Here is a 22,991-nt window from a genome sequence, read left to right as displayed (position 1 = left end):
GGGCGCCTTGGGCCTGTCAAAAGTCCGGCCTTGCAACAAAAAAAAAGGCCACTCTACGGATTTACTTTCAGAATACGCCAAGATGAAAGAGGTATATACGGGGGGGGACCGTGCCGTACGAACGAGCGATGGCCGATGGCCGACGACACACCAAAACAAAAAAAAGTCGAACGACGGTGCAAGGGCAACATGAGCATGGCCCTGAGTCGTGGGCGCGTTACGGCCTTGGGTTTAGGGTCAAGCCACAGGACGTGGATCACGAACAGGTCCAGCTGACCCTTGTCGGAAGGGGAGAAGGAGGAAGAGGGGGGGGGGGATTCGGTTTTGGTCTTTTTTTTTCGGGGACAGGCAAAAGGGCCATTGATAATTCTCCCTTGGGGATTTGCCGTAAAGTGTTAAATTCAGGTACACGAAACAGCAGTGCAAAACCAAGCGACAGCGCGCCTTTGCGCTGCGGAAGGGAAGGGAAGGGGAGGGGAGACAAGGCCCCCCATACCGAGTAGTTTCTTTATTTGTCTTCGAGGGACGGCAGGAATATAGCGAAGACGGTGCGCAAAAAGCCGCGACCCGAGGCTAGGTTGATGCTGCGATCAGGACGGGGGGCCTGTGTGTGTGTGTGTGTGTGTTCTTTTGAAAGTGCCATCCGAACCTTTTGTACTCCCGTACAAAAGGTTGCTCTTACAGATGACCAGAGCACCGTACGGATGGTTGCAGTGACGAGCCTCCCTTGTTTTTTCTTTCAACCTTGTTTTCGCTTTGGTTCCTTTCTTCTTCTCCCTCCTCTCCTTCTTTCACATCCTTCTCCTTCTGTGTTTCATGGAGGCAAGTGTATCATGGTCGGAGAGCATCGTCCGGGGGAGGGACGACGGGCGGACGCTGTCGCGCGCTCTGCCCACCTTTGGCACCACTTACACGGGGACCCTGCCGACGAGGAGTAGGAAGTAGGAGGAGGAGGAGGAGGCACAGCAAACTTGCACTATCCCACAGCGGCTGTAACCAAAAAGGCTGGCTGGCGCGCGCCGTTGTTTTATTACTGGTGACATGGCCCTCGCCGTCTACGCTTTGCTGTCCCCCCCCCCCCTTTCACCCTCTGGGGCGGGGGACGGCAACATGCGCAACTGGGAAGAAGACGAAGAAGAGGAAAAAGCATGGTGCCACCGTGCCACACACTGCCACCGCCCACCCGTCCAAGAGGAGAGTTTATAGTGGCCTGGGCAAGCAAGCTAGCAAGTCATGGCAAGAGGTGGCGGGCGAAGAATGGCGGCGTCTGTCGGGCTCGCACCGAAGGTTCTAAACTTATGGAGACGGAAAAGAGATTTACTTATTACGTAGCCCAAATAGGCATCTGAGTCGTTTTGTTCGTAAGTTGGCCGAGGCTTTTGCGAAGAGCGAGATGGGATTTTCCCTTTTTTCCCTTGCCTGCGAGAAAGAGAGAGAGAGAGAGAGAGAGAGAGACAGACAGGAAGAAAAACGCCGACCCCTGTTCTCTTCAATGTCGACTTTTGTTCTATTGATTCAATCTTTTGCTCATTTCCATAGCCGGTGATGAGAGCCAATGCGTGGCCAGAGAGATGAGATGCACTACTGCAGATACATGACATTGCCAAAAATGGGACTTGGGGAGCTGCCGCAGTAATAGCCGAGCCAAGCGGAGGGAGCGGGCACGAAAAAAAAAAGACACGAGGCAATGAATAAATGGTCATAAAGCGGTTTTGGTGTCATGAAAGGTCGGCCATTCATCATGCGGGAGGGCCGAGCGAAGCAGCGTCTAGGCAGGTTGATAATAAGCCTCGGCGGAGTAGGTCGACGCCAGAAGAGGAGGCAAAGTGGGATAGGAAAGAGAGAGCAAGAGAGGCAGAGAGAGTCATGGACTTGCAGCGGCGCGCCGAATCTGAGGCGGCCGGGCTTTGCCATGTTCGCCAAGGTCCATGGCCGGGTTTGGTCTAGGTCCCCACGTAGGTCGGTAGCCGGCCGGGTCATCGAGGGCCGGAGCGCCGGTGGCCACGAGGTTTTTTGCCTCCCCTCCGGGGGAAGTGAGTGAGGGGAGAGGCAGGGGGCTCTCGGCAAGTTGCCAAGACGGCGGCCAAAAAAAATAAAGAAAAAAAAGGAAAAAAAAAAGTTCAAACAAGAGATGATGGCCGGGTAGCGGACGCGAGTAATGATGAGATGTGAGAGATGGGATTTGGGGGGGTTTGCAGAGTGAGGAGGGGGGGAAGAGTGGTGGTGCAAGCAAAAGAAAAAAAGAAAAAAGAAAGATAGGAAAAGACATATTTGTAATAATAGTCGGAGTAAGAGCACCTTTTTAGCAGTACTACCGAGTACTTGTCAGTTGGTATGTATGTAGTCAGTAGCCTGTAGGTCGGATTAACAGCAGTCAGTGGGAGGAGAGAGAAGAGGAGGAGAGGGAATGTCACTGACTTGCTTTGGTGTGCCTTTGCCAGCTGAACAGGGGAAGATGAGAAGAGGGGGGGGGGGGGGGGGGGCTGGTCCAGTGCATGAGTGGGGCCGGCGCGTGGCCGACCAGGTTGCTGGTTTGGTTTGGTTTTTTTTTTGGTGGGTTTGGGTTGTAGGTAGGTATCCAAGTACTGATAGATACATACTTGGGTATCCGTACTCGTGTACCTAGTGAGCAAAGGGACAAGGGAGATTCACAACTTGGAAATGGCTTGTCAAGGAGAGGGACGACCTGTTGATCTACTCGTTTATGTTATTCTGGCTTCCTTTGCTTCTTTGGCCGTGTGTGCATGCCTGTTGCTTTTCCCGTGCCTAAAGGGAGAGATAGATGACCAAGCCAGGGACTATCTCAGTACTGTACGGATTAGGGCTACGCTACAGGCTTAGTAGTGATGTAGCCCGACTTAGTACGGGCTACCTTTCCTACTTACTGACGTGGTGAGCACGCCCGTGTAAGACCTGGGCTGGCCTCTTTTTCCTGCGAAAAAGTCGTGTTTGTGGCGGTCATCATGCACAAGTAGTCACTACTCTCTGGTCGGACGGAATTGGCCACATTGATGATATCAGAATACTTTTTTCATGTTGCCGGCGCAGCCGAGTCATCGCGGCGCCCGTCAGACTTTCTCGCGCCCCGGGGGCGGCGAACGGAGGCGACGGCGGCCGCGGCGGCGGAGCGCGGGCGGCGTACCAAGAATGGCTCCAAAAGGTTTTTTTTCGGGGGGGGGTTCCCTTTCTACCAGCGGGTGGCTATGACGGGTGGTTCCATGATTAAGTAGGGCAAGGTTTATTACGTAGAGACGTACTCAGTAGTTGTCCGCCGCCGTTCTAGGTATCTTCCGAGAGGGCATTGTTATTACCCATAGGCCCAGCTGTAAGTAGTAGTTGTTGTAGGCGACTCGCGGCCGTATTAGCAGGTAAGTATCAGTTAGTAGGTACTCAGGTAAATACCTAGCCTCAGGCGCGCCAAGATACTTACCTTATTAGTACGTAGGTACCTACCTACCTAGGCAGGCAGGCAAACCTGAGCTTATCTGTGCTGTAGTGGGTGCAGCGTGCAGCGGCTGGGCCGAGGCGATAGTTTTGTTTATTGCTTTTTTTTTTCTTTTTCTCCCCCCCTTTCCTTCTGGCTCGAGGTGGCGAGTCATCGGGTTGCGGGCAGTCATTTTTTTGTGGTGATTTGATGGGGGACATGTGCAGAGTGTGCATGAGACGAGGTAATCTGCACATGGGAATTGGAAAAAATGGGTGTCGTGAGGCGGTAAACTCCTCCTGTAGGTAGGTAGGTAGGCAGGCACATACCCATGTGCAGACGTGTGGTGATGACGATGACGATGGCGGTGTGCAGTGATGCTGTTGCCGCGGTGCTGTAGGTGCTGCAGGTGCTGTAGGTGCTGTACTTTGAGGTGCAGTAATGTGCAGTGGTGCGCTGTGGTGCAACTTGCCATGGATGGATCCCTCCGAGCGTGCCGGTCACTGTAGCCAGCCGAGTTAGGTACTCTACTCAGTACCTATACTAACCTACCCGTAGACAGGTGTCTCCTTGCCTGGCACCTAAGTACCTAGCTAGCTACCTGCGACCAGTAAGTACTTGGACAGAGGGCCAAAGAGCCAACGGACCCCTTGGACGGACCACCCGAACAGAGCACGCTGGCAACCTACGTAGGTGCTACGCTACTCAGGCATTTGCTGCCTACCAAGGTAATCCGTAATAGGCAAGGTAGGTAAGTACCGAGTCCTACCTCAAGTATCCGTAGTACCTACCTAGGTAGGTACGTCTAATGAACCCGGCTGCTCATCACCCACGCACTGCACTGCCCTCGGCCCTCTACCGAGAGCTTAAGCATCCATCTCACCAGCTTCTCCGTTCCACCAGCTTCTCCAGCCCACCATCCTCTCACCAAGCTCCCACCAGCCTGGAGCGTGCAGCCGGCCGGCGCGCCCTGCAACCTGCAACCTGCAACCTGCAACCCACCGTACCGGTTCCCACGTTGGAAAAGAATACTGACCGAGTACAACCTCATACCCGATACCTGCCCACTCGGCTAGACTAAGGTGGCACATTAGGTATCCCGGATACCCCCAGTACCTCCCCATCCCTCAGGAACCTGCGTCATGCCCACCCCTCCCCTTCTCTTTCTCTTTCCTTTCCCAATCCTCTCTCTGCAGGGCTTTTCCGATCCACCCCCCTTGCACCCCTTACCGCACACCCCCATTTCCGTTTGTCCACACACCCCTCTTTGTTCTGTCTGATGCTGGTGCTGCGCTTCTCTCAACTCTGCTGCCCCCCCCTTCTCCCCCAAAAAGGGCGCCTCCCAAAGGGGTGTCCGGGACAGGAGTCAGTCACTCTCACCTTTTTATTTATTTATTTCTTTTTTTTGTAAAGATCCTTTTTTTAAATCCTTTTTTTTTTTAGTTCCTTGTCTGTTCCCCATTTCCCCTTCCTCTGCCGGGCCCCTTCTTAGACTACCCATCCCCATATCTACGATCTCCTTGCACTTCTCTTTTTTTTTTTCTTCCCTCTCACTCCTTCCCTCTCTCTCCTCATTTTCTTTTCCCTTTCGTGTGCTTCATTTCCGATTTCCTCCAAATACGCCTGCTTTCTCTTCCTTCTCTTCTCTTCAACCACACATCTTCTTTTGTCTCGTCGTCCACTCACCCACGCAACGTCGGCCTACTCTACAACAATCAACTTCCTATACCGCCAACTCGCCTATCGCTTCCGATCCCGGTGTCCTGCCTCGCTCGACTGCTTATAGACAAAAACCAACAAGCCGAACCCCGACGACGACAACTTTCGCTCCTTGCAGCATTCCCACTCATTACCACACAAGTCGACTGGTTCCCTTTTCTTTTTCGTCCTTGCCGCGCTTTCGGAGCACACCTTTCATATACCCGACGCTGCGCCCGTCAGCACGCCCTGGCCCTCTCTTAGTGCCCAACCTCAAGGCCTACGCCTCGCAAACCGACTCGCCTCAGAACCTTCAGCTCTCTCCTACAACTCACGGTTGTCAAACATCTTCAAAAGTGAGTATAGTAGTTGCCGCAATCTCATCATTATCGCCTGTTGGTGTTTGCCATCGCCCTACCCCAAAAGCCTGCAACTTGTTTCTTGCGACCTGGCTTCACGCCCGCTCTCATCATCGCCACAAACATGTTATTTGCCTGCTGCTGCTTTTCCCTGCCAGCATATCCCTGCTTTCGTCATGCCTTAACACTGCATTTGCAGTATACAAGGCCTCTCCCTTCACCGTCGTATAACCAACTTGCTTTCTCTCATTTTCGTGTATCTCGCTAACGACCCCCGTCTCAGGAGCTCGCCACCCTCTGACTCTCCGGCCAGCTGTTCACCTCGAATCGACGCATTTAGCGGCTCTCTTCTCTACGCTGGATATTCCTTTTGTGCCTTGACAGCAGCTTCATATACTCAAAATGGTGGCGGAACAAGGAACCGGCGGTCCCGTCGAGAGGTCTAGACGCAACCTCTCCACCTCGGCTCCCTGCCCAACTGCCGATGGAGAATCAGTACCCGAAACCGATGTTCAGATGCAGCAGCCTGCTCAAGACGAGCAAAAAACAACCACGCAACCCCAGCCCTCCCAAGAATCTCCTCGCAGGTGTGACTCCGCCCCCCGAGCAACCTCGCCCGCCACAGCCCTCTCCCCGAGGGATAGCAACTCCCGCACATCGACTCCTCAGCCCGACGCCGCCAGACAACCCAGACGGTCTAGCCATTCGTCCAGTACGCCTGCCTATCCTATAGAGCCGCCCGTCACGCGCGCCACCCTGAGCGAGCTCGACGTTACCAAGATTATCCACAACCCCAAGCTTCGCCACGACATCAACTTTGACCCCGAACTGCACTTTAGACCAAACCTCGATGGCGAAAAGGGCCGCAAGAAGCAGGACCGCGCAAATCAATTTTGGCGCTCCCTGAAAAAGGAGCTGACCATGTTCATCACTGACCGTCCCAGCTTCTACAACACCTACGGCTATGCTGATGACTGGACGCTCCCCACCCTCCTCAAGGCCGTCAGGGAGATTATTCAGACTCTGGTCCCTCAACGTGATCGCCACTTCCTCGACGAGGGCCTCAATGTCGAGCTGCTCATGCAGCAATTCCACAAGGGCATCGCCGATCTCGAGAAGCTCGCCCAGTGGCTTTCCCAGGTTCTCAAATCCCACTGCGCTCCTATGCGGGACGACTGGGTTGACGCCATGTACAATCAACTCAGCAACGGCAACAAGAACTTGGATCTCGACGAACTCGTCAACGGCATGCGTAGTCTGCTCAGTGTCCTCGAAGCCATGAAGCTCGACGTTGCCAACCACCAGATCCGATGCCTTCGCCCCGTTCTTATCGAAGACACCATCCACTTTGAGCAAAAGTTCTTCTTCAAGAAGATCTCCTCGCGAAAGATCGACATTACTTCGGCCAAGAAGTGGTACAAGGACGCCGATACGCAGCACGCCGATGGCATTACAAACTCGACCCTCACCTTTGGCGAAACTGGCGTCTTCTTCGAAGCCCTCTCCCGCCTGATCCTGCCCTCGTCTCCGGAAAAGCGTCTCCCCAGCACCTTTCTCTTTGACGAGGAACGCATCCTCAAGCTCCGCTCCGATATGCTTGACGCCATCAACCTCGAAGTCTGCATGAGAATGTATGAGGATCTCGACCGCATCGGCCGCTACAACGCCGCTGGTCTCTTTGCTGGCCCTACCTTGGAGGACGACGCCATTCGCCGCTCCACCTCCCCCAGCTCCGAGTTCAACTTTAACACGCCACTGGAAACATCCCGTCCTTCCAGCGTCAATTTTAGCACTTCGGGCTCCACCCCTTCATCCCCTCGCTCTTCTGTCAACCTCCCATCGTATGTGGCACCCGAGAACAGCGAGGCCAAGAACAAGACGCGCAACCTCTACCACTCCCTCGTGGCCCTGCTCCAGTCTGCCACGCCGGGTCTGCGCCAGTCCGCCCGCTGGCAATCGATTTCCTCTTCGATTGCCTTGCAAATTTTCCGCTACACCAAGGCCCCCACCAGCATGCTGAGTACCTTTGAGGACAAGCTCGCCGCCAACGTTTGCGGCATGGACTCGCCTCTCTACAAGGAGATTGAGAAATCTTTCCACACCCGCCTCCTTGCAGAGCTTAGTACTCGTGTCCGCGAATTCCGTGCCTTGTCCGGCGTCGGCCTCTTCTCGGCTGCCACCACGGGCCGCTCCCAAGCCCGCGATCACGATCAAGACGACAGTGTTGTGGAGGATATCGCCATTCGCTTGGCACATCTAGGTGTTTTACACTGGCGTGTTTGGGCACAGATGGCGTACGCGGATGAGGACAGCATGGTGGTGGATTCACAAGTCTAAGCGTGCCGGCGCAACATGTTGCTTCGGGATTCTTGCCACCCAATTTGAAATAACAAAAACAAAAAAACAGCAGCATTTTACAACAACCACAATTACTACTACAACTAATAATACGACGACGACGCGGAGCTTGCGCGGATAGAGGAGGCGTGCAGACGTCGACCGTCATTCAATACGAAAGTCAACTCGGAGGAGATACCTTTGTTTACTTATGCAAGGTGTGCGAGTCACCTGCCAGACCATCTATTTTGAGGTGGTAATTGCCACCACATGTACTGTACTAAACCCTTGTTTTTTGTGCGAGGTTTTTTTCTTGTTTTTTTTTTGGTATTGCTAGGCACTATTGATTTCCTAGGGGCCGGCGTTTGGGATGGATCAGGGGCGAATACGGGATACATTGGTTGTCTGATCTTTTTGTTTTTCGTACAAATGCCTTGGAGGGACCATTGTTTTATTCAGCATTAAAGATTTTGAAGCCCGAAGCTGTGGATAGGCAGACAAGAAGGAGAATACATATTCATCATATAATATTTTTATTGTAAAGTTTGGCCAACATGCAGGCGAAAGACGTTTTGGTCCTTGGGGATAGTGTGATTACGTCGGCATCTAGACTAAGTAGTGGCGCTATCGATGACCGGGCCATGCGCCGCTATTTGCTATTTGTTGTGGCTACTGAGTACTCTCGCATGCAGATAAACTACTGCAGCGTGAAACTCAAAACAGCCCCGAAAACAAAAACAAGGCGAAGACAATCCCATGTGGCAACTCGAAAGGAAGAAGGAAAAGACGAAGCTTCATGCAAGGAGAATAAGCGCGGGGGGAGACTCAAGTCGAGGCCGGGGCATGTGAGTCACTGTTCTCCTGCAGGCTTCGCCGTCGCGATCAATGACCCAAGACATTGGAGACACTCATCAAACCATTCCTCTTTTTACCTTTTCATGAATCCAATACAAGCCGAAAACAATGACAGTCCTGCAGTTCTATGAGCGCTGCTACCCCCCCCCCCTCCCTTGCCTGGACCAAGATTGGCGCGGAACGTGTCCCTTTTGCTGGGCGGTACTCTGCTGTGTGTTGTGGCGGGGTTTTCTTTTTCTTGTTTGATTGTCCGTTCTTGTTCTTGTTCTTGTTATCATTATCATTATCATTATTATCATTATTATTATTATTGGGTTGGCCCCCCACCGAAAAGGTGTAAGTCGAACAGAGAGATTATATATATATATATATATATACTGTGCTGCGTTCTCCACAACGCAATGAATGTCGAAATGGGAAAAGGGAAAGCAGAGAGCCCCCCCCCTCCTTGTCTTGTTTTTGGTTTTTAAAATTGTCTTTCTACATACATTTCTTCCTAAACCTGTAGATTTCTGAAAAAGAAAACACACAAAGAAAAGGATACAAGTTCGCGTCGAAAGAAAAAAAACTGGCTTGTCCTTGGAGGGGAGGGAAGGGAGGGATTTCAAGCCAGAGTAATTCGCTTCCTAAATCATCTTGCTGAACATCTTTCATCTGTCAACGTCCTTGGGTCAGATTGATCTACCATCCGGCCCGCTACAAAGACATCAGATGGTGTATCAACAAAGCAGGTTGGATAGCTTTTATTTTTACCAGGGAAAAAAAAATTGATATTGATCGACCTCTCGTCTTTCCTTTCAACTAGAATAAACAAAAAACCAGATCCAAAATAAAGTCAGAGGGGGGTAGACGACATGAATAGAGAAGAGCGTATAACAATATAAATACACGCTCTCTCAGCCTTGTCACTTTGAGCAATCCCTTCCCAATTGTGAATTTTCCCAGAGGATCCATTCCCACCTGCTCAAAGCATTTCGTCCTTGTCATTTCTTCCCTCTGCCCATCTCCTGCATGAATGATGCCCTTCTTCTTTTTTCCGAAAAAAAAAAAAACATTGCGCGCTCCTCATAATGCCCAAACAACCAAAAAGCTCCACAACCAACAACCGACAATCGACAACTGAAAAAGTCGATCCAGTAGAGAAAGTAGAAATGTAAACGACACAGAACAAAGTGATGGTCTATCTTGTAAAATCCCAACGCATAGAAACAGGGAGCACCAACTCCCGGGAAATAGTGACAGCGAGCGGTAGTGAGAAAAAATTGCAGGTAAAAATGTATCGAGAAAGGAGAAACCGGGACAGAAAAACGCTGTATTCTGGGTATACAAAGCGTCCAAAGAGTAGCCAGTTGGTGAGATTCTTTGTAGTCTAATCGAGGCCGTAGATCGTCGTGGGAGGTTGCAGGAGCAGACCAAGAAGGGCCAGCCATTGTTGCGCAGGGCAGCTTCTCCACTGGTGCCGTGGTATTTACAGGTAGATAGAGGCAAAACCCCGGTAGCGCGAAGCGTAACAACATGAAAACGAAACGAGGGTGCTCTCAGGCGCGCGACTCCGGCTTAAACGAAGACGGCTGAGACCTTGTGCCATAGTCTGGCGTCAGAAGTGAGGGAGACGGCGCGGGAGAGCCTATTCGTTGTTACCGCGGACTCAGCGGACTTTTGCCTGGTCCTTGACTCCGTTTTAAGCGCGCAAGCTCTTCTTCTAGTTTGCGGGCTCGGCTTCGCTCCTCCTGTGTAGTTACATATTAGCATCTTGGCCAAACAGAAACAGTGCAGTCGTGGGTTGGTACGTACCCTCAAGTCCTCCTGGAACTTCTTCCTCTCCTCCCTCATCGTGGCACGAAACTGTTCGCTCAGCATAGAAGCACCGGCACCACCACTCTTGCCGCCACCGGCAACCCTGAGGCGGTGCCCGTCCAGCTCCTCCTGGAGCTTGGCAATCTGCTCGCGCGCCTTTTCCACCTCGGCTTCGAATTTTTGCCTAGCCTGTAGCGCCTCGTCTAATTTGCCTTCCAATTCTACCTTTTCGCGTTCGGCACCCAGAGTTTCCTTGGTTATACTTTCGAGATCCTCGGCTGTACCTGCTAGCTCCTTCTTGAGCTTCTCGATCTGATTGCTGAGCTTCTGTACTTCGGCATTATTCTTAAGAGCCGCCACATCGGCCGCGCGCTCGGCGCGAGTTCCATAAGCTCCGTCCAGCTCGGCGCGGGCGATTGTGACTTCCGTCTTCAGTTCGGCAATCGTCATGTTGAGCTCATCCATATCGTTGTCCTTGTTCTTGAGCGTCTTGTCCTTTAGCTTCATGTCGGCTCTGAGCATGTCGGCAGACGCTTCCGCAGCCTGTTTGTCGGCGACAGCCTTTTCAAGCTCTGCAGCGAGCTCACTAGCACGCTTGCCTTCGGCCTCGACCTTTTTGATCTTCTTCTCCAGCAGCTCAATTGTCTCTTCGCGATCCTGAAGTTGTGATTGGGCGTTTCCGGCCGAAGAGGCATGGGCGCGGGCCTGTTCGAGATCTTGCAGGGCTTCAGCCAGCATATTCTGGGCGTCCATGGCGTCTCTCTCTGCGCGGGCAACAGCTTGACGGGTGCCTTCAATCTCTTCTTGTCGGCGGGCCAGTTCTTCGTCCTTTTCGGCATCTGATTTGTTGTTGAGCTCTCGCTGTTGCTTGATCTGGCGCTTCAGGACCGTGCGCTGGTCTTTGAGGGTAGCTGTCTGCGAGGACAGGTAGTTGACCCGTTTTGTGAATGATTGGATGTTGTAATCCTCGGAGTGGTCAAACTCATCGTCAGATCCCTCGTCTTCGTCATTCTCAGATAGGCCCTTGTCAACCCGCGCTCGGCGTCGCTCTTCTCTTCGTTGTCTGGTACCGGCAAAATCGTTTTGAATAACGCTCCACAGATGGCGGACAGCACCATCACTCTCGTTCGCGTCACTGGGGCCGGCGCCTCGAGAAGACTCCTGCTCGGCCTGGACAGCGACCAGGCCCGTTTCGAGATACTCAATTTGCAGTTTCAGCATCTCCAGAGGCTTGGCATTCGACGTGTTGCGAGGCGGCTCGATGTAGTCACTGTTGACGTCGGGGTTGAACCGCACAATGGTGTCGCGCAGAGACCCGTTGAGAACACGGAGTTTCTCTTCAAAATCGCCGACAGACCTGAGGATGATCAGATTTTCTTCCTTGACGCGGTCCATCTCGCCGCGCTCTCTGTTTGGCGATTTCATGGGTATCTCGATGGCGTTTTTGCGACCCGCCTGGTCAAGCGGATACATGCCGTCCTCGAAGTAGTTTTCGTCGGCCGCGGCGTCCAGACTGTTGCGGCTGTGGGAATAAGTATATAGGCTCTCGGGGCTCCCCGGGATTCCATTGACGACTTGGCTTTGCTGCGCGTTCTTCTTCTTGGAAGCCTTGTGGGTGAGCTGGAGAATACCGGCCGTGTGCTCGAGTATGCGCCGCTGCGGGACCATGAGGCTCTTTTCGAGATTGAAGAGTTCGAGAGCGAGCTCTTCGCATTTTCGCCGCGCTTGAACACCATCTTCCTCAGCCCGGGGATCTTGGGAGCCATCAGGAGACAGCCTGGCCATGGACAGGGCGGCATCTCGGTACTTGGCTTGGATGGCGAGGTTGGCTCTGGTGGCTTCGATACGCTGCGTCATGAGCTGGGATTGCTTCTTTAGGTTGTCTACCTCTTCCTGAGGGAGGATTTCGTATTTATTGCTGTCGGCCAGGGCAGTTTCGGTGAGAAGATGAATCTGGATGGGGTCCTTGAGGTCGACGACGGCTGGGCTGGGTGTACGATTAACCTAGTTGCAAGGTTGTGTTAGCGCTCATGCGCAACACGGCGCATGCAGATGATGGCCTGGACAAGCGGACCAGTCCTTCTCGCAGACCGGAGCTACTTACCGGAGCGTATCGTGGCGCGTCTCGATCCTCGCCAACGAGCATATTCCTGGCAAACTCCTCGACGGCGGCCTTGCCGCCTACCATGGGGCCGCCGGCGGGCGCCAGGTTGGAGGCGCCATAATTGTACGGGCTCTTGCCCGAGGCAACGCCGTTCATGACAGGATCTATAGTCGCGTGGTAGGGTCGTAATCATTAATGCATTAAGGCCAACCGAGGGGGGAGGGGACGGTTCGGGGCGACGTTGGTTGTCGCAAGCTGAGAAAAGCGAAAGCAACTTGAGAGGCCACTCTCCATGTAGCAAAATATCCAAGACGTAGCGAGAAAGCGAAGAACGTCGCAAGTAGCCAAAAAATGTGTACCAGACTGGGTGAGGGTTCGGACGGCTGTCGCAAGCCGCTTCGAGGTCGAGGTGGTTGGGGGGGGGGGGGGGGGACTCGATACCGGTATGGAGGCGCGTACGTGGGCTAGGCAGATATAGGAGCTTGTCGCGCAGCACCAGAAGGAGAAAAAGAAAGAGATGGTTCGATGATGAGACAACAAAGGAAAGAAAAGAGTGAATAGAAAAATCAAAGACGTCTCTTTTTTTTTTTTTTTTACCCGCTTCGTTCTCCTCGAGCCGAGTTCTGCCAAATCGCGAGGCTAACCTGGCTTCTGTGGTAATAAAGTACGATGGATGGCCAAAAGCAAAAGCCACAGCTTCAGAAAAAAAAACAGGGGAAAGAAAAGGAAGGCTCTCTGGCAAAGGCTGCAAGGGGCACAGGCAGGTACGGCAGATTAGTAGATGGCCCAGGTCGTCGTCCCAAGAGTGAGGAGAGGTGCGCTGGCGCAAGACCCTGGCCAAAGGCTGAGAGGTCCGTCGCTGAGATGGGCGGCGCGAGGCCAAAAAAAAAAAAAAGGAGAGTGCGAGCGGGAGAGAGAGCGGGCTGGTGTGGTCTGTGGGGTGCGCTTGTACCTGAGACCCCTGCAAATACCTGCATAGTCCCCTTGCATCCAAGCCACTTGCGCTGGTGACGGAAATGTACTCTTTCACGGAAAGGAACTTTTATCATTGATCAATCGTCACAGTTTGTTCGCGGAGCCTCTCAACCTTGTTTCCCTGCTTTCCCCTGATCCAACCAAGTGCGGATTACATGCTCGGTACATAGCTTGTGCCCCAGAAACCGTGCCATCCGAGAACTCTTGCTGGTAGCTTCAAGTTTCATTCCTTGTCGACATGTCAGTGTCACATTGGGGGGGAAAAAGGGAAACGCTTCCCAACATGAAAGCAACCTTGACTCTCGAGACTGATGATGATGCTGATTTGATCAAGGATGACGACGAGACAGTCACGAAATCGGGCCTGTACCTTTTTTTGTTTTTTTGTTTTTTTTTTTTTTTTTTTTTTTTTTTTTTGGGTGAATGAATGTCTCGCATTGACTAGATTTCTTGCAGCCAATTCTACTCAGGCCCTTCTACCAGTAGCGTTTGCACTTTTCGGCCCGGTGCGCTCTCCTCAATCAATGTCTTACATCTTCTTTTTTTTTTTCCTTTTTTTTTCGAATTCCTCTGACGAGACCTCAAACTGATGCGGACCACCTTTGTGCGAAGCTGCTCGGTCTCTCCCGATCTTGTGTACATTGTCACAGCGGTGACAGCACGGCCGGGCGCAGAATTGGTTTCACGTCATGGCCTCGGTATCTGATGCGACCTCGAGTACGTCGGCGGCAACCATGGTCACATACACACACTACTTCAGTATTGGTGAGTAAGATTTGCTTTCTTCGGATTGTATACATCCGCCTAAAACTCAGTCGGCTACCTCGGCTTGTGATATCTCCTCCTGCGCGGTCAAAGGGAAGGCCGAGCGAGGCTCGTCCTCTTGTCAGCCCTGCTACCTGTACGATTACAATGCCTCCCGGAACTGGTCTACTATTTGCTGCCCCATTGTTCGTCTTCGATCCGCATCCTGCTGTTGCTGCCCACCACGCACCGCATCAACACCTGTCGAGGCACCCGCTGCACCCGCTGCCGTCGCATTCTCCCCTTCCAGCCGCCTTCGCAGCTGCTCAAACTCGGCGCCGCTGCGCTGCGTCTTGACGCCCACCATCCAGCCGGGCAGTCGCCACGTCACCAACCGGTTGGGCAGCAGACCACCGCGCCACGCGGAACCCACCACCCAGCCCACCGCCGCGCCCACCAGAGACCCGGGCCACTGCAGCAGTGACAGGTGCAGCGCGATCGCGTACTGGTACGACTTGTCCGACAGCGTCAGCCCGGAAAAGGGCTCGCTTGTCGGCGGCGCGTCCGACGTGGCGATCCGGTACTTGTACATGTGCGGTACCATTGCGTGGAACTGCGCCAGTACCGCAAAGATGACAGGCGTTAGCCCTCCCGGCATGTAGTTGAAGAGGCTCGGCGCCAGCGGTCGTAGGACCGCCATAAACGCGGGCGGGACGATCGAGGTGATGAGCCATGTGACGACGATGAATGACTGTTTTCGAGTCGTTCCCGAAACGCATTAGCCATCAGCCCCGATCCGTCGCAAAATGACAACACTCTTCTCTACTCACAGCGTATTTTCTGGATCCCCACATGCGCTCGACAGTCCGTAGATTATACAGCGACATGGCGGCGAACAACACCTCAGCCGAATTGGTGTAGCATAACTGATATGTAAATAGCCTCCAGAACTGTCCGTATTGCACTAGGTGTGGGTTGATGAGGATGTAGGCATAGTGTTTAATGTCCAGCAGGCTCGCCCCAATCGAGGCAGACACGAGGCCCAGCACCACCAGCCGCGTGACCGGCGTATTGGTGAATGTCATCGTTTCTATGTAGTATCACTGTATCAATGTATCGCTGTTTCGAAAAGGAAATAGGCAATCGGACCGGAGGGTTGCCGTCGTAAGCTGTGAGTCTATGGGAGCTTGTCCGCGGGAACCTGGTTGTGCCGCATTGACTGGCAAATGGCTTCGCGGCAACTTCCCCAAGTCCAGCTGTAAATTGAAAGTCGACTCGTTCGGGGTGCCAAGGGTTGCCTTAGCGCATTCCGTGGGCCAGAAACGAGCTCGGTAGTCTGCAATGTCGTTTATCGCAAGCTTGCATGGCAGTTTAGGAAACTGGACAGCTTGCTCGGCAGTTGGAGATGTGGCGTCATACCCGTCACGTGCAGCTTCAACGGTTCTCGTTTACACAAAGCCCACCGGCAGCGTTACACGACTCGGTTGCATAATCACCAGGTAAAATGTTGATTTTTTATTTCAGTTTGAGTGTTAATTACACCTTGAGCTATTATTAGACCAAGTGTTCAAAAGAGTCTGCCATGTAGTAGTAAACTCGTACTCCATCATAACGCCGGCTCCATCCGCTTTGCCATGTACATCTATACAGCATCCGTTCAAAGGTATCGGAAAATCAAGGCAGCAAAAGCACGTTGCAAGTTTTACAGCTTGGGTTTGGGAGCACCATTGTTGGCAGTCGCTTCGTGGTTAACGGCAACCTCGCCCGTCTTCGGGCCGTTGCCAAAGAAGATGACTTGCACGGTCAAATCATCCCTGTAGAATATTGACGCGATTAGCATTTGGCACAACGCACGGGAAGTTGCGTAAACGTACCTATAACGTCGAGAAAAAGGGGCGGGTAGAGTCAAGAGAGCGCGGACCTGTTCGTCGTTGGAGCCGCCCAGCGCGTTGCGGACAAGATGTGTCGCTACATTCTTGTCCTTGACCAGGAAACGCCCCTTGGCTGCAGGGTCATTCCCCCACTGCTGCATACGGATCGGCACCCGCTGGCCGTCGCCGCCGCCACTAGACTCCTTGCTCTGCTCAACGGGAAGCGCCTTGTTCGACGCGCCAAAGACCTTGGCCCACGCTGACTCGAGACTGGAGCCGGACGACGAGCCTGTTCTGGCCTCCGACTCGATCCACTGGCCGACGAGGCCGACCACCTCGTCGTTGGTGAGCATCTCCCAGAGCCCGTCCGTGGCCAGGACTAGGAAGTCGCCATTCTCGGGGCTGATCTTGGTCGTCGTCACCACAGGCTCCGCAGTAACGTAGGGAGGCGTCTTGAGCAGCGGCGACTGGCTGCGGGCAAAGAAGCCCTGCTTGAGCTTGAGGGTGGTCTCGCGGCTCCATTTGTAGACGGCGTCACCGAAGGCACGGCTGGGCTCCAATCCACCAAGGACGCGGCCGTTGCGCACGACATTGTCCTCGCCGGGGTGCTCTCTGCGCAGTCGCGCGGCTTCGCTAGGGTTTCCGCCGGTCTGGTCTTCCGAGAGGGCGGTCGCCGTCCACTTGCCGCTTTCGGAGCGGCGACCGAGGACAGCGCGCGAGTCGCCAGTGACCGCCACCCGGAGAAGCTGGCTCTGGGTGTCATAAAAGGACAATAGAGCGCAGGAGCCTGACATGGCTGGCTGGAGAAGCTCGGCAGCCACGGCCTTGGAGCTCGCCTTGAAGACCTTTTCGACGCTCTTATGCACAATCTCGTTGTCGAGCTGGGTGAAGCCAGTCTTGATAGCGAGATCAATGGCATCGGCAGTGGGTAGACCGCCGCTGGTCGTCTTGTATGTGTCATTCAGCTCCCGGGCCACATAGCTGATGAGGCTCTCGCGCAGCGTCGCCGAGGTCGTCCAGCCAGAATGGCCATCAAACACACCCCAAAACATCCAGTCGTTATTTTGGGCGTCGGCTGACGAGGCCTTGACCTCTACAATCTTCTCGGCATGGTCATCTTCAATCGGGTCGTTGCTGGACAGCTGAACAAGGTCGTAGCGAGTAACACCCCGACCACGGTTGACAGTGAAGGACTCCTCCGACTTGCGGAGCTTCTCCGTGGCTTGCTCGGGACTCAACATCTCCACGATGCGGCGCCCGTCGCCGGTCACCTTGGAAATTGGCTCCTCGCCCACAATAGTACCCTGCCGGAGCTCGTCGGCGCCGACGACAAGCACGGTCCTGGTGGGCAGGGCCGCAGACGCGGTGCCCGTGGTGGTGCCGAGAGGCGCCTGGCCGGCGTTGGAGGTCAGGCTGCGCGCGCCGGTGGCGCTCGTGAGGTTCCAGCTAGCACCTCCGTTGTAGGAGTACCAGGCGCCGTAACCGACGACAATGCTGGAGACGAGCGCGGCGGGAATGCGCCGGAAGAACATGGAGGACCGCAAGGGCAGGCTAGCGGCTGTCTGCTGTCGGCGGGCGGCGGCGGCAGCGGCCGTGGATGAATGCAGCGAGGCGGCGCCGGGCGAGGAGAGAAGGCCTCGCAGGGAGGGCCGACCGTGGGCAACTGACCGGACACGGGTTTGGCAGGTCGTGCGGAAGGCTTGCAGGGCCGCACGATGCATCTCGAGACCCCGAGCTCAGTTTCTGAGCGAGGGAGGGGATTTGCGAAAGCGGGCAGAGCTGCCGGTAGCTCTTGCGACCGGGTGAGAGGGCGCAAATGAGGTGAGGATGCAGGAGAAGAGATGACGCCTTGGACTGATGCTTTGATGTAGAGAGGTGATCAGCTGGAGTGGGCTATGCAGAGTGTGGGGAGCAGCAGATCAGCACACCCGACAGTGGGAGTGGGTGGGAGTAACTGCTTAACTGATAGGCATCGGGAGCTGCGAGTGGCGGGCGGGTCAGAGGTAGGAACAGACTGTCGTTACGGCGTGTTCAGTGCCTTTTCAGGGGAGGCTTGGAGTTGACCTAGTTGGCGGAGCAGGATATGTATTGGTGACAGGGTGTAGTCAGTTCATATGCCGAAGGGTTTTCCTTCACAGAATTTCCGAAATGGTTAAAGAAGGAATCTTCAAAATGATGGAATTTCAAGTCTGATTTCATCTAGATCCTTATCAAGTTGTGCCACTTGGCAGCGCTGCTTGTGCCATGTACTATGTAATACGTCTAATCAGAGCTTAAGTATAGGCACCCACTCTCCCATCCAACCATCTAATCACTACTTACTACTCCGTACCTACCGCAGTTATACCTTACAGGTAATATTCAGTACTACTCTTGCGCCCAGCCGAGGTTCTGCCACAGTCACGACCCAAGACAGCCAAAGGCACAACAGATCATTATGAGTGGACAGGTACAGATATCCCTGCCTACCTGTGGGCCTCAAATGATCATGAGCAAATCAGCACACAATCGCAGTACTTGGCAGCAAAATGGCTGCTCGGAATTATCCACGGAGCATTTGTTTGCTGCGACCCAAAATCTTGCCCTCTCCACCGCACCCTTCATAAACCCACCGCCAGTAAGTAGTGTAGCTTCACTCACTAATAACCTACCATCGTCTCTCATCGGAACCCCAGATTCTTTTTGTCTTTCACGTGCCTTGCCTTCATCTTCTCACAAAATAACCGACTCTAGCCCATGAACTTGTTTTATTGTATCTAATTGACGCACTACTTCTTTCACAGTCGACGCTCTTCTCCAGTACCTGACCTCCCTCCTGCCAAAGAACCCATCATCACCAATAACAACCCCCAAATCCTGACATCACGCGCCATGGCCGCGGAGCAGCTATCAGGCGTCCAGGGCATCCGCTCCCTCACAGACCAGGATGCCGTGTTCCGCGCCTTCGACTCTTATCCCTGGACCAAGGACAAGGCGTTCATGGTACTTGATCCCCTCCCATGCCGTCTTAAACGCTCTTCGTCGCAGGTGCTGACCTCCCCCGGTAGTCGGGCCTCCACGCCATCCTCGGGGACCCCAGCGCACCCAACCAGCAGGGCTCGCCTGCCGACATGGCCATTCACGCCCGCATCTTTTACTACACTCAGCGCGTAGGCGTCAACATTGACTTTGCCGCGTACCAGGCCTGGCTAGCCGCCCACCCAGACCACACCCCGCCCAGCATCCTCCCGCCAGAGTACCTCGCCAGCAGCAACGGCGGTGCGGCTGCAGGAGCAGAGGCAGCGCCAGTTCTTGACTGGCAAAAAGCCGCACCCAAAGCCGATCTCTATGTTGATCGCGCCGCCGCCGCCGCCGCCGCAGGAGACCAACCGGCGTATCCAATGGCTTTTGCAGAAATGATCAAGCTGTTGCAGGAGGGCAAGGAAGTGCCCGGTATTCGCCAGATCCCAAACACCATCATCCGAGATCCAGTACGTCTAGGGAGGCTCAGCCCTCAAACAAGGGTTTTGAGGCAGAAAGCTAATCTGTGACAGGCGGTCAAACCTGTGGGAGCTCGCACGGCACCTCGTAAGCCGTGGGAAAAAGATGCCACTGCCCCTTCAGACGATACTTATAGACTGGCTGCTCTGGATACCGACTTTCCTCCAGTCGACGTGGCTTCTGAGCAAGCGGAAACAGAAGCTGTCTAAAAAAACTCAGCATTCTCAGGCCCATAACCCTTTTCTTCTCGGCGTTATTTGCTTTCGGCCAGTAGTGAATACATCAAGGCTTGTATCTAGCATTCATACCTCAAGGGCATCTTCTTTTCATGTAAATAGTTATACAATAATGCATTTGCTAAGATACACTAGACGAATCTCCTCCTTCTCACATCTATCGATAATAAAAAGGGCCACTATTTCTATCAACTGCTGCGCGTTCCGCATCAGACCGACAAGTAATAGTTGGTTCTCTCCACGAGACGCGCTACGTAAAACCACCCCCGCAAAGAATCACTGCACATGCCATGCGGTGAGCCGTCTCCCCACCATATTGCAAAATTCATAACCATAATGTGTCCAATGCACCCAGCCAAGCTGTAGCTTACCGAGCGTAGGATGACGTTTGATCTGTAATCTAACTTCGTGGGAAAATATTGTTAAGAAGAAATTGACAAAATTTTATCCTGCGGGCATTTCGACATGACAGGTGTTTCCGTACTTGAGATGAGGGTGTCCTTGATCCGCCTGCTGGGTCAACAATATCATGACATTCTGCCAGTTGCATAAACACGCCATAGCTAGCCTTCACACTCTGCTCTTATCATCTGTAGTTGGCGCCATATCTCGGACCAGGCAGCCGGCCTGGGATGCTTGGTCCGCCCCCATGGCCTGGCCTGGTGGTTACTGCATGGTTGGTGCAGAGCATCCCAACTCGGGAGCCGAATTTGGAGCCTCGAAGCGAAACCATGTGCTTTCGTATATGTGCTGCCACCATCTCTCGGTGCTGTGGCGTTGCATTGTTCAAGATCCACTGGATCAGGTAGTTACCGTATTGGTCGCTGGCAATGTCGATCAGCGGAATCCGAGTTCGATCACGGCGGCCTTCGCACACACGATCCAGGTAACGGCCGAGGAAATCTGTGCCTCCAATTTTGAGGCATTTTTCCACGACTTTTGATGCAAATTGGTCGGTTGAATATTCCGATGCATAGCGAATAACATGGTCAATCGCTCGGCTTCGATCAGGAGGAGCGCCGTGTTCGCATACATGCTGAATGCACCAGTTTCCGAACTGCCCGTGTGCAACAATGTCGATGTTGGCCAACACCTCTTCAATGCATGGGCGCTGGATCCTCGGTCAGTGGAAATCTGCTTACCCTCTGCAATGCGCTCACGACTTACCTTGTCTTCTTCGAGGCAGTTTTCGAATATATTCTGGACTACCAAGCTTCCGGTTTCGCCCAACGCGACTTCATGCCACATGCCACGGAGAGCGTCATTGACATAAGTCATGATTTGTGGCGGAGATTCAGTCCAACGCAGCTCAAAAAGTTTCTGCCAAACATGGCAAGCATATCGATGAATGACAGTTTCAGGAATCCTGCGAAGCAGCTCATGAACCATGATTGCTTTGTAGTTCTCAGGAACCGAATCAAAAGCCTTTTGCACAACATGGCAACCGAATGGGTCCATTGAGAGGCTGAGAGTGTTGCCGCGTATGGCCTCGGCAATTTTAATGACCTGCTCTGGAGTGCCATGTTCAAAACAACGCTGAACTAGAAAATTTCCAAATCGGTTCACCATGAGCGGGTATGCCTGGGCGACGATGGCTTCAACAATCTCGTATTTTTGCTCAGGTGTGCCCACTTTGAGCTTTTGCTGTAAGAAAATGGAAGCTTGCTGATCGTTATTGCAGACAATCTTGTCAACGATGTACTTCTAGTTGCAGTTGACATTGCGATCGAGTAGTCGACGATAGTTGAGCGGCTCCGTAGGAGGTAGATACGTAGGTCCTTCTTGAAGAGCCATCTGACACATGTTAGTGATGCGACCTGATTATTCTGGGAGCGAGCTTACCTCATTTTTCCATCCAGCCTTTGACGTAAACTCGGATGCATGCGGAGACAACGCTGTGCCTGCTGTCTGCTGCTGGTATTGAGGGTACATAACCATGCCGGAACTTGCTTGTGGGGGACCCATGCCTATTGCAGGGCCGTTCATGGTATTTCTCAAAGAGTCAAAATAGTTTGCACCCGAGCTATGGCTTGACACAAAAGAAGATGGGCCTCCGCGGTTGTCGTACCGAGTTGCACGTCGATTATGTCCTGGGCGGCCCATCACGTCAGACTCTTGTGCCATACGGTATCGGAAGCCATCTATTACAGGAAAAGGCACACCGGGGTCAGGAAAATGCGGCGCTGCGCGACCTCCCAGCCAATTTGCAGGTGAAGGCTCTGTAGCGCTCGATTGGCTGGCATTATTGCCGAAGGAAGTCTTTGGCTGACCCCATATTCCCCTTGCCCGGCTAAAAGCAGACGCAGACATGGTATCGCTTGTGTCTGAGTGCGAGTCTTCGGTGATGGGCCAAGGACTGTCACGGGAAGCCGGAGCTGATCTTCTGCCAGCAGCTGAGCCTGAAGTTGTGGAATCCGGTTCGCTGGTACGTGACTGTGCAAGTTCTTGGTCAAGTTTCGAGATTTGGTTTTGGGCTTGTGCAAGTTGCAGCTTGAGGCGGAGTACTTCATTCACATCGAGCCGTGCCTCGTTTATAGTTGCACTGGCCGGACGAGTTGTAGGGTCAGTCGTTTGGAAAGCATCAGTCGCAGGGGTCATTGGCAGTGAATTGCTGGAGCATTCACGCTCCGCAAAAGACGAGCATTGCTTTTCCGCGGGCCCGGGCCGGGTGGACTGATGATTCAACTTGGCTTGCTGTTCAGAAAGCTTGGCCAACAACTTGTCCATGGGGTATGTATCTCTGACACCAACGTCCTCCGTTACCATCTGGTGAGCATCTTGTTAGTAACTAGTCGTCGATTTAAGACACTAACAAACGTCCTAGTAATTACCTTGGCTCCGAGGTTGTTGGCAAGTTTCGAAGTTGAGAGCGCTTTCACTACTTTCGGGGCGAGTAGACAACGAGAGCCATCCTATAGGCATATGTCAGCATCAAAGGAAAAGTGGTAGCAGAGTCCCGGATGCAATCTCACGGCAGCTGGCTTGTTCGCAGGTAGCGGTGAGTCACTTGATGTCCCAGCAACCTCATGAGGCGATGGCCCAAGCGGAGATGGTAGAGACCGCTGGGGTGTCGAACCGCTGGAGACAGGTGCAGACATGAGAAGCCGCCAA

The 22,991-nt window shown here is 53.5% G+C and overlaps 6 protein-coding genes across 6 annotated transcripts; 2 read left to right on the top strand and 4 right to left on the bottom strand.

Annotated features, from left to right (window-relative positions):
- Positions 1-5,883: 5,883 nt before the first annotated feature.
- Positions 5,884-7,818, top strand: V2A60_006664 (T-complex protein 11-domain-containing protein; the record flags this gene model as incomplete). The annotated part of the gene is made up of 1 exon (XM_083257957.1): positions 5,884-7,818. One exon carries the CDS (start codon positions 5,884-5,886, stop codon positions 7,816-7,818), a length of 1,935 nt encoding a protein of 644 aa, XP_083114083.1.
- A 2,492-nt stretch (positions 7,819-10,310) lies between these two features.
- Positions 10,311-12,730, bottom strand: V2A60_006663 (Up-regulated during septation-domain-containing protein; the record flags this gene model as incomplete). The annotated part of the gene is made up of 3 exons (XM_083257956.1): positions 10,311-10,403; positions 10,468-12,474; positions 12,575-12,730. The coding sequence occupies 3 exons, from the start codon at positions 12,728-12,730 to the stop codon at positions 10,311-10,313; spliced, it is 2,256 nt and encodes a 751-aa protein (XP_083114082.1).
- A 1,726-nt stretch (positions 12,731-14,456) lies between these two features.
- On the bottom strand, positions 14,457-15,378 carry V2A60_006662 (uncharacterized protein; the record flags this gene model as incomplete). Its single annotated transcript, XM_083257955.1, has 2 exons — positions 14,457-15,044; positions 15,124-15,378. 2 exons carry the CDS (start codon positions 15,376-15,378, stop codon positions 14,457-14,459), a joined length of 843 nt encoding a protein of 280 aa, XP_083114081.1.
- A 617-nt stretch (positions 15,379-15,995) lies between these two features.
- V2A60_006661 (phosphatase 2C-like domain-containing protein) lies at positions 15,996-17,885 on the bottom strand (the record flags this gene model as incomplete). Its single annotated transcript, XM_083257954.1, has 2 exons — positions 15,996-16,107; positions 16,168-17,885. 2 exons carry the CDS (start codon positions 17,883-17,885, stop codon positions 15,996-15,998), a joined length of 1,830 nt encoding a protein of 609 aa, XP_083114080.1.
- A 1,150-nt stretch (positions 17,886-19,035) lies between these two features.
- V2A60_006660 (PEX14-like KPWE domain-containing protein) lies at positions 19,036-19,853 on the top strand (the record flags this gene model as incomplete). Its single annotated transcript, XM_083257953.1, has 3 exons — positions 19,036-19,146; positions 19,212-19,634; positions 19,698-19,853. 3 exons carry the CDS (start codon positions 19,036-19,038, stop codon positions 19,851-19,853), a joined length of 690 nt encoding a protein of 229 aa, XP_083114079.1.
- Positions 19,854-20,466: 613 nt separating this feature from the next.
- V2A60_006659 (armadillo-type protein) lies at positions 20,467-22,978 on the bottom strand (the record flags this gene model as incomplete). Its single annotated transcript, XM_083257952.1, has 6 exons — positions 20,467-20,991; positions 21,048-21,524; positions 21,600-21,674; positions 21,723-22,646; positions 22,712-22,792; positions 22,853-22,978. The coding sequence occupies 6 exons, from the start codon at positions 22,976-22,978 to the stop codon at positions 20,467-20,469; spliced, it is 2,208 nt and encodes a 735-aa protein (XP_083114078.1).
- Positions 22,979-22,991: the final 13 nt, after the last annotated feature.

This window comes from Cordyceps javanica, chromosome 4, assembly GCF_051103115.1.
Source record: "Cordyceps javanica chromosome 4, complete sequence".
In the NCBI taxonomy this organism is placed as follows: domain Eukaryota; kingdom Fungi; phylum Ascomycota; class Sordariomycetes; order Hypocreales; family Cordycipitaceae; genus Cordyceps; species Cordyceps javanica.
Note: the sequence above shows the minus strand (reverse complement) of the source record. Positions and strands in the feature narration are given on the sequence as shown.